The 11,260-nt window shown below is 40.7% G+C and overlaps 1 protein-coding gene across 1 annotated transcript; it reads right to left on the minus strand.

Annotated features, from left to right (window-relative positions):
• Positions 1 to 7,689: 7,689 nt before the first annotated feature.
• Positions 7,690 to 10,946, minus strand: LOC143795488 (proteasome subunit beta type-11-like). Its single transcript, XM_077281010.1, has 2 exons — positions 10,661 to 10,946; positions 7,690 to 8,609 (listed from the first exon to the last, which is right to left on the minus strand). Exon 2 carries the CDS (start codon positions 8,533 to 8,535, stop codon positions 7,690 to 7,692), a length of 846 nt encoding a protein of 281 aa, XP_077137125.1. The 5' UTR covers positions 8,536 to 8,609; positions 10,661 to 10,946.
• Between the last annotated feature and the right edge of the window lie 314 nt (positions 10,947 to 11,260).

Genomic DNA, 11,260 nt, shown 5'->3' on the forward strand with positions numbered 1-11,260 from the left:
CCAGGTGTTTGTGCTCCCTCATGCATTGTCATTTTAGTTACAGTGAAAGAAATCAAATAAAAGTGTCTGACATGATCTCCTTCAGTAAATCCAGGCTGTCTTGGATGAATAAGTCATAAGTCTTTAGATGTGTTACGTTCCGAAAATAAGAGTATGTTCTCTATCTTTGATAGCAAGAACAAAGAATTATTAGAGATTTCTTCAAAAGCATCTGTAGAGAATCGAAGCTAAAGCTTTGTCGAAAACTATTGCATTACGTGTTTTATTCAGCGCTGGAAGAGAATTAAACTGGGGTTTTTTTTGTCTACTATAAGAAGTATGTGGATACAGTCCCTGAAATCTGCTGACCACCACTATTTGTTCCTGTTCTGCAAGATTTTAAGTAATCAGGGAATTTTATAAGGAAACGACTCATTGAAATCAGCAGCTATGGTGTGCAAATGACCCTAAAGACCAAGAAATGTAAAGACATGTGTGTACATTACACATGACTGATGGTGAGTTAAAATGACTGACATTCATTTTACTACCAAACAAACATTTATTGTAATTATCCATTAGGGAGTCCCTATCTTTTCATGAGCTGTATAGCAGTGCCGGTAGTATGCTCAGGCTCTTACCCAGCCGCATCAGGTAGATCAGTCAGCAAGTGACTATAGTGGGATTCCTCGCTCCTGTGGAGACCAGAGTAGTCACCCACTGGTTCACACGAGGAATGATGGCATAGCTCTTATGCATTAAGGAAGATGGTTGGGGTCTTCAGTACTGGATACAGGAATGCTACCTCTAAGCTATTATTCATTTAGGTTTTCTTCACAGATGCCGATATGATTAATCTTCATGTGTAATTAATATTAAGGTAGATTAGAAACTGTCGGGAGACATTTTATCTTACTGCTAAAGTTATTCTTTTTACAGCATCTAAAAAGAGAGAAAGGGAAAAGAAATATCACAGCAGTAATAATCTCCCGGCATAAAATGCAGATTTTATACACTGCTGCAATCACCTCAAAGCACTAACATATTCAAGATGTTATTAAAAAATGTGAAAGCCAAAGCTACACTTTTAAAGTGTTTCACCTCTTTTGGAGGTGACTACATTATTAAGAAATTTCAATATGTGCAATTCCCAAATATATTGTAAATAGCCTAAATGGACCATCCATATTCATGTGAGACATGCTAAAGACTGCTACAAAGCAGTTTACGGATGGTTGGCCATGTCTTCTCTGACTCCTCACTGCTTGTTTCTGCTCTCTAGCTTACAGCTATAGGTGGCTATACACATTAGAACAATGTTTGTCTAAGTCTGACAATTTCACTGGGATCAGCCATCTATTTTATGTGTATGGGGATATGCCAACTCTTGCCTGACCGAGAAGGGTCTAGCTTGTTGAAGTTCAACATGGCCAATCCTTTGGTTCTGCAGCCAGAGCTTACTACCACACTCCCCATTAAGAAAACATGCTTTTTCAGCAAGGTGTATGTGTATGGGATGCAAGGTTCGAGAGGAATAGCCACTTTCCAAATGAGTATCTGGCCAACTGCAATTTAAGGTTAAGTCACCGTCATAAGTAAAAGTGCCAAGTTTATGTAATGCTCTCTGGGAAATAAAGTATGCAAATGGACACTTCAAAGAGACATGTCTCTAGTGGCACTTGTTGTAAGTCAATATCAACCCTTTAAACCAGCTTAACCATCTGCTTAAGGAACAATTTTTAGCCAACCAACCAATCTCTTACTTTGCACTGATGAACAGAAAAAACACCAAACAACATAGGCATTAAGAGAATGTAGGTTACTTTATAGCTAAAGTCATGTGACTAGGCTCTTTAAAGGGTCACTATTCTTAAATAATGAAGTTGTTTGAGATCATTTATTTTTTCCATCAGGTTGAAGATGATAAAAATAACAATCTCAGCATCTTACCCCATTCCAATGTTGTCTCTTTGGTATTTGAGGACAGGCTGTAGCAGTGACTGTTGTAGCCTATAACTGGACTTAGGATCATGCTATCTAGATCCTTTTATTTCATGTACCTTCCCAGAATGTGGGAGATTCTCTTTATGGCATTCTTAGTTATTAGTGGGATGCAGAGACTGTTTATGACCCAAAGTGTGGAGAAAGACCAATAGGCTTCTCGGAACCCTGCAGAATGCTAACGGTAGCTGAAGGTCCCACAAGGTGGATATCCTATGTTAAGCATCTTATTGGAAGATTCTTCAAACAATAGAGACTGTCAAAACCAACCTCTTAAAAGTAGCAATATAGAAAAAGAGAGGACGGCACTGCTGCCTCTTGTATCCCTGAAAGGCCACTGCTATGTGCCGCTGCTGAGCCTATAGATGCCGAGAGGACAATCGGGTGCAACAAAAATCAGTCAAGTATATGAATCCATGGAAAGAAAAAAAAGTGCACTCACCAGTCCTTCTGAGTTAATTATCCTTTATTCCGAACATATACAGGTGACTTACGGGAGAATGTGAAAGAACGGACGACGGCCGTTTCGTGCGGCTGCTACATTCGGACCCGTAGAAGTGCAGCCGCACGAAACGGCCGTCGTCCGTTCTTCCACGTTCTCTCGTAAGTCACCTGTATATGTTCTGAATAAAGGATAATTAACTCAGAAGGACTGGTGAGTGCACTTTTCTTTTTTCTTTCCATGGATTCAACCTCTTAAAAGGGTTGCCTGCTTCATGCAATCCTATTTTTTCAATGAAAATAATCAGATTGCAGGTTATCCCACTTTTGAGACCCCTTATTGATAAGTTTTGACAGAAAACTTGACTCTTGCAATATCTCTCAATTCTAGAATATATAGATTGTAACTGTATTTGGTAGTGTACAGACCTGTCTACTTCAGCGATCTCCCCTTTGCTATTAGGTGGTGATAACCGATGCATGACTGCTCTTTCCAGATGATCTGTATTCTTACCTTTACTCTGAATGGTCATGAAAATGGGTTGGATTGAGAAGCACACACCAGACCCATCTGTCCTGGGTAGCAGAACCCAGGACGAAAATTGAGATTCGGTGTGATCTCTACTATGGGGCCTCTGTCTTCTGAGTATGTCACGGAGTACAACTATTTTCAATGTCTTTACCTTTAACGATCATGCTCCAATAGTGAAAAATACTGGAGTAATAGCTAAATGAAAAACATTTGCTAATTAGTGGCTTATTGTTTCTGAGCAGGAAATGTATACATTTATTACAATGGGAATTTTTGCAGAAATAATCTTTTCCATGCCAGCACCTTAACAAGACTATACTCACCAGGTAATTGTATAGCTAAATAAGCATGTCGGACATACTTCTCTCTTATGCCATCGTACGGTCTGTATACATGTATTCCATTATTTCAAATGTTGTGCATTTTGATGAAATTAGACTTCTGACTTTAAATAGCCACATCCCACCCAACATTTGTACAATCTGTCTAGGTAAGAATAAAAATCTACTCCTCCGTTCCCACTGGGCTACCTACCTCTCCTCTCCCTCCTTTATTACTTCTGGACAGACAATATTCTATTGGGACTGATAAACGTGTGTGGGTGGAATACGGAGTTGAGACTTAAGCTGCTAGTTAGCTCTGTGTGTTTCTATAAGATTGTAGGAACATGAAATTATCAGTCTATTGAATTTTCACATAAAAGCTCTGCATTTTTTTCTAACACATTAATTGGTTTTCCTGTGACTTCAAAACATAGGTATGATAAGATGTACATAACGTAAGGATGAATTGGTATGGTAATATTAGTATACCATGTGAATACTAAATGATCATTAACTTTACACTATAAACAAAAGGAAATCACTCATTTTATTGGTGGCAAAGGATTATGGGAATATATAGAATGGACGGTGTGAGATCAGTATAAACAGCATTACAGATCATATATTACACTCAATTCACATTTTGCTCATTCTAAGAACAAGTATATTTTAAAGGAAACTTGTCATAAATAATTAATTGGTATTTGCATTAGAGTGGAAATCGGACTAGAAGAAAAATCCATTTCTCCAGAATTTCTTAGAAATCCTATATCAAAGAATTAAATACTGAAGGAAAGCAGGTCAACAACTATGCAGAGTAGTTCAACTGAAGTGGCTGGCAGAGGTAGGACCCATCAGTTCTGTTTCTATTAATTTATGCAGCAGTCTTTACAAGTCCTTTTATTGAGACCATAAGCCTGTGATCCTGCTGGTGTGATATCACTAAAAGCACCACACCAGATTTTTTTTTATTTCAGCACTGGAGTGGTACCACTAATCTAAGTTCCATGGCCTCTGTCATTGTCTTCAGCTCTTCCTGGCACCATTATGGTCCCACATTGCCATCTTGCAACTGCGACTTCTGAATGACCAGAAGTCAGAGGTAACGGTCACAAGCTCTCAATGTAAATCTCGTTCTCATGGACTTTCATTGAGTTGCGACTTCCGGATCGTCCAGCAAACGCTGCCATTGGCGGACACAGGAAGAAGAGGGCCTCTGTGCAAGAACAATATAGGGGCCTTTGCAGCCCAAGAGCTCCTAAAAATGCAAAATGGCACCTTCTTTGGAGGTAGAAATGGCCCCCCTTACCTCTTGGGCCCCTGTGCGGCTGCACAGGTTGCACCAATGATATGTCCGCCCCTGGCTGGAGCGATACGGCAGTTCACAAAATGCTGGGAAATGAGCAGAGCGGCGCTGATGACAGAAGAAGATAAGTATACTGGTATTTGTGAGACCTGGGGCAGGAAACTTAGATTATTTGCACCACTCCAGCACTACAATAAAAAACCCGCTGGAGTGGTGCTTTAACAAGTCACATGCCCCTGACCCCCTGAAGCACTGTCATGTCGACAGAGCATTATCACTTACCTGCTGTTTGAATGCAATGTTTTGACCTCCACAAGCACAGTCCCAACATATATAGGTTGGCTCTGGGAGTGAGTGGTGGAGAGTAGAGCACTTCACCTGTTCTAAAATACAGACCATATGCGAAGAGGCCACAGTTATGCAGAGCAGTAAAATGATACATGCTACATCATAAAAATGGTTGCTGTTTTTTTTCTAAGTTTGAACACCCCTTAACTAGGTTTTGTGGAATTTTATAACAATGTATTCCTGATTGCATGTACAATAAGTAAAAAAAAAAAGAGGCAGCTTTTTGATTGAATATCCTACTGTTTGGGGTGAACAGCAGGCCTGCGTATATCCATGGTTTCAGACTACATACATACCTGTGTGTAGCTGGAAACTGGCATGGTCTGTTGAATGCTGGGTGACAATTCAGTGAGCATGGTGATCACTTTGGGAAATTTAGCATGGGTTAAAGCAGTGATCACCAACCTTTATTACTTTGAGAGCCACATTCAGCTGTGATAAATGATCATGAGCTACATTCAGCCTTTGCCACTTACACCATAGTGACACCTAGAGCCCCACAGTCCCAATATGACAGCTGAAGCCTCCCCCACAGAAAACACACCAAAACCTAGTGCACCCTCTCTTATAGGCTGTATAATTGTATCCACACATCCAAGGATTCCCTTTTTACTCTCAATTGGTATTCTCTAAATAAAATGCAAAAGCGCAATAGGGTTTTATCCAAGTATAACAAGCCAAAAAAAAAGATATATGTGCTCACCTTGTAGGATTTTGTAAAACACAACCACTAAAAAGCCCATGTTCCATATGTTGCACCTTAGAGAAAAGGTAGTAACAAATAATTTGCCAGGAAAATGGAAGTATTCCTTGTTGCTGAAAATATAACAGTCCACGATAGAATATGAAGTGTTGGTTTATTGTCAACGCTTTTCACAGTGAAACATACTCTTTCATCAGGAAAACCACACATAAGGTTCTCACATTGCATTCTCACATCAAGCACACTGCCCACACTGTCGCACCCAGGTTCAAGCAACCTTCTAACTGGCAGTATCAACTTATCTCTAGTGTACCGTATTTGCTCTCCTGACTAGTATACATGCATCCACATCTGCTTTTCTGTGTGGGGCTACTCATAAAACCTCTATATGAAGACCTTCTTATCACAGTTATTGGCTAAAACTGCTGCCAATGCACCAAGCTGATGGTCCGCGAGAGATACAACTCTGGCTCCCGAGCCACAGGTTGGGGACCCCTGGGTTAGAATAAGATCACTCATTCTAGAGAATAACGCATCTCCAGGCAAAGTCTTGATTAATAGGGAAAAGCTACTTAAATGCTTCTAGCACTACAAAACCAAAAGTGGTCACATAATTGAGGAGTTCACGTGGTCTTTAGAGGAGTCTGATGCCTTTATTAAAGAAGCACTCACAGAAAAAAAGTTATCCTTTCCTCTGATAGCACTGTACAGTATGGAAATAGCAGTGGGGTCTTTACCGAATGTGTTATTAGTGAATTACCCCTCTGTCACTGATGCATCACTTATGTGCTACTGCAATTCAGTTTCTCTATGTATTTCTATCAGGGTCTCATTGTGACTTTCACATGACTACATAGAGAAACTGATAAAGTGAGCATGCTGTAGGATCCTGAGAGTCTTGAGTGTGGAAGGAACGGAAACTAATTTCATTAATATATACATAATTGAAATTGTACATCAGAGGAAATAAGTGTTTCTTTCAAGGGGTTGTCCAGGAACAGGAAAAAATGAATGACTTAGGGCTCATACTCACATGCGAGAAACTCGGATGAGTCTCGTATGTCAATACCCGGCACTCAGGAGCGGAGTGTGCGGCTGCATGTATTGCTATGCGGCCGCACGCTCCAATCGGAGTGCCGGGTATTGACGTGCGAGACTCATCCGAGTTTCTCGCATGTGAGTATGAGCCCTAAAGGAAATTTCAGTATAAATTAGCAAATCACGATTGTTTTCTTTACAGAGGTAATGACAATGGAATCAAAATAACCACCGCCTTGTTACACTGGCAGGAACCTGTCATAAAATGTTGGGGCAGGAGACTGAGCATGTGCGGTAGGAAACCCATGTGCAGTGACCTGGTGATACATATACCATGTATTGTCATTCATAAAGACAGACATGTAAGCTGTCCTCAGCACTCAGTACCTCCAGTCTTAGGTGAGAATATCCACTGGAAGCACAATTTCCTACATATGAAGGAAGGGGGCGCTTCCTACTGCACATGCTCAGAGACCTACCTGACAGGTTTCTGTCGGTGTAATCAGGCGATGGCTATAGTGAATACTTCCTTAGATAAAATGATTGTGATTTGCTAATTAAACAGATTCAAAAATTTATTCATAATAACATTTCATTTAGTTATTTTTTTTCCTATTCCTGGAGAACCCCTTTTAAGCATGAATCTTATGGGTTACACAAGAAAACAGCTTCTCTAGTCACCTCAATAACTTTAATTGAACGAAACTTTTCTCATATCTACAAGTTTGCCACTGATTTCACATTGTTTTCTTACTGGTCTTGTATACTAGCCATGTTTTGTATTGTTGTTTGAGTTTATGAGGTTTGATAGGACACTGTAATGCAGGCTAGTGTTTTAGACAAATTGGTAAAATAACCTTACATAACAGCTGATAAGACAAAAAAGGAAAATATACCAATATAGTACTAAGAAACTAGAAGAAATAATAAAAACCAACACCACATAAAAGAACACATTTAATTCACTTAGACATGCTTTTTTATTGGCAAGGTTAGCTTGCTCTCCTGGCATTACCAGTTAGACTTTGGGATGGGACTGTTCTTCTGATTTCATTTTGTTCTTGCATTCCATCATATCCTTTTCTTCTTGTTCCATTTTTGCATAAAGTTGTACTTGGTCTTCCCTAGGATCCCTCTCACAACCCCCTTCTCTGACCCAATATATATCCACAAATCCTCCAGAGTAGGCATCTCTTCTCCCTGCATGGCACACTGCACGCCTGGCAAGTTGACGGGCTTCCTCTTCTTCCATTCCAGGCCTATAGCCACCGTCAATGATGCTATATGCATATGGAGAGCCTGATCCCACAGAAATGATATCAGAGCAAAGACGGGTTCCATCATTGTATACGTAACAAATGCAAGGTCCATTCCGATCCCAGCCACAAAGGGTGACTGCAGCACAGATATCAGTTCCACGGAATGGCATCATCAAGACGCTTAACATTCTGGCTGCTCCTTTAACACTTGGCATATACCCATTCCTCACTTTATACAGCTTGCACTCTCTGGCCAAGGCTCGACCAAAGAACTGGCAATCAGCTGAACTTCCTGAGGTGGTGGCCAGTAGATGACTGTGAATTAAGAAAGCCTTGCGACTATCTGGGCTGCAGACAAGTTTCCCAGCGGAGGAGCGTGAATCCGTTGCAACAGCAACACCCTCTGCATAAAGAAAGGCCAAAGTGGTAGTGCCATGTGCTGGTGGTGGGGGTCCAGAATCACGATGAGGAGAAGAACACCCTTGGAGTGTCTGAAGAAAGTTCGGGAAGTAAGCTAAATTGTAGGACGGAGTCCAGTTTAGCTTATGAGATAGATGCTGTCTTGAAATAGTTGCATCCCATCCACAAACACTCTGTAGTGCCATATCATCTACGGAATCCTAGACAGTGAGAGAAAAGCCTTCCAGGTTCTTCCAAGTGTATACTATGAATGAAAATGCTGAGAAATGGTGACACATTTATCATACTTTGAGGAGTGCAATGGTAATTGAAGACGCATAATACACAGTAAATATAGTTTGGCGAGCCAATCCCTGTTCAGCATCCACTGAAATAAGATATGTGGGCTAAAGTACATGCCAAAGCATGAAGAGGAAGAGGAGATGATAAATGAGGGGAAGCAGCTTCATGATGCTTCATCAATAGCTCACTAAACGCAAACTTTTTTTTCTACTGATGCAGAGCAGTGATGAAATACCCTATTTACTCATGTACATAACTTATTTAATCATATGTATACCTTACTAACTCATGTTAGACTATAATACAGCTTAATTACAGTGGCTACAGAAAGTATTCAGACCCCTTTAAATTTTTCACTCTTTGTTTCATTGCAGCCATTTGGTACATTCAAAAAAGTTCATTTTTTTCTCATTAATGTACACTCTGCACCCCATCTTGACTGAAAAAAAACAGAAATGTAGAAATTGTTGCAAATTTAATAAAAAAGAAAAACTGAAATATCACATGGTCATGATAATCATTATAATATATCAATAAGCCAGAACTTAAAGACAGCCAAAGGTGCTCACTTGCCAAAACTCCCACTCATACAAGTCATGGCATTTATCTGCGTGAACTGAAGTGATCAAAGTGCACAACATCCCATCCCACCACTGTGCTCCAGTGTACTGTTCCAAGATGCTTGATGCATTCCACAAGAGAGTGGCATAGCGTTCATGTGATCAAACTGAATGATCAATTAATACTGCAATATACATATATAATACACATAATATACTGTACATGTATACACATAATGTATGTATGTATACACAATATATGTATGCACATAATATACATGTGCATCAAAACTTAACTACGCTTAGCACGATAACCAAGCCAATTACATAGATACAGCCGGGTAAAATGGTTTAAAGGTTATCATACTACAACAGGCAAATCAAATACCCTAACCTTATCACCACATAGACCCCATTATCAATTTGCATTGGTATCTAAAAGTAAATTATCTTCAATTTTATATCAATCACCCCAATAACAAAGGTAAAGTGTGAGCGCTTATCCACATTCCTCACTATAAAAATAAATGCTGTTCAGTTGACATGGATATTTTGTGCAGTGTAGGGATAAATTGAGTAATAAAACAAAAAGGAAGCATTAAATGAAACAGGTGTAAGATAAGTTCCTGTTCAGACCTTCAGGTTGCACCGTTTTCATTTTGACGATCCATTTGGCCTCTTTTGAAATTACAGTAGATTCTCAATGCAGGGCAGGTCTCCTAATCTCCAAAATACAGATATTCTTGTACTGTGTGTTTTTTCTCATATGTCTATCAACTGCAGTGTCTTTTTTATTCTCAATATCTCCAGTATGTTCCCATATTCTGCTTCTGAATTCTCTATATGTCTTACCTATTTAGTACCTTGGACAGTGACATGTATCCAGATACAACCACAATTCCCAAAAAGTTATGATGAAGTGTAAAATATGAAGAAAACTAGAATGTAATGATTTGGAAATCTATTATAACCATATTTCATTCAAAACAGAACATAGAACACACTAAAGAAGTTGGGCATTAGACATTTTTCTATTTCATCTGATAAAAATGTACTCAGTAATCCTCAGGTCAGTCCATTCTTGATGTACATTATAATCTTAGAATGTGATGACAAGGATGATCATTCCCTTCTTAAAGGTGTTGTCCACTTCTCGCACACCCACTTTTCAATCATTTTATTTCTCCCATATAAAACATTAACAGCTTTACAAACCTCTAGTGTGGGAACCGTTCCAGCGATGTTGATGACTGCTGTCCCAGGGCTCGCATGACATTGTTATACCATGTGAGCCCTGCAGTCAATCAGCAGCCACTCCACTCTCACTTCCTTTGGATGTAGCGTATTCTTCGCTTTATAAGACGCTCCGGATTATAAGACGCATCCCAAATTTTGAGGAGAAAATAGGAAAACATTTTTTTTATATATAAAATCGTGGTGCTTATAATCCATGCGTCTTACTGCTTACTGGGGGGTGGTGGCTGCGGTGAAGTGGGGACCCAGGATCGCTGCTGGAGGAGGCAGGAGTGGGGTGATGCCACAGGCTGGGATGAAGGGGTGTCCGGCAGTGCTGCTGGTTGTCTGGCACTGCTGCCCGGTGCTCTTCGGGTGTCTCTGGTGCCCGGCGGCGCTGCGGGAGGGTCTGGCAGTCCTGTGGGTGTCCGGCGCTGCTGCCCGGTGCTCTGCTTGTGTCTCCATTGCTGTGGGTGCCCAGAAGGTGCTGACCAATGCTGCTGTGGCGGTCTCTGATGCTGCCGGGGCTCTGCCGACATTTTGTGAAAGTCCAGAGCCCTGGAAGTCCCATGATTTCCTGTGCGGTGGACTCCGGTAAAATGGCCGCTGGGGGAGCGGCGCATGCGCAGATGGATATCTCGGCACCCAATCTCGGGAGATGAGATTTCAGTGCTGAAATCTCATCTCCCGAGATCTCGATGCCGAGATATTCATCTGCGCATGAGCCGTTCCCCCGGAGTCCATCGCACAGGAAATCATGGGACACCCATGGCTATTAACCCGTTAAATGCCACTGTCAAATGCCGACAGCGGCATTTAACATGCACTTCCAGCA

This window comes from Ranitomeya variabilis, chromosome 1, assembly GCF_051348905.1.
Source record: "Ranitomeya variabilis isolate aRanVar5 chromosome 1, aRanVar5.hap1, whole genome shotgun sequence".
Classification (NCBI taxonomy): domain Eukaryota; kingdom Metazoa; phylum Chordata; class Amphibia; order Anura; family Dendrobatidae; genus Ranitomeya; species Ranitomeya variabilis.

Bases quoted from the DNA above. Each gene is read 5' to 3' on its own strand.
- LOC143795488 (XM_077281010.1), bottom strand. From the start codon at position 8,535: ATGGCACTACAGAGTGTTTGTGGATGGGATGCAACTATTTCAAGACAG.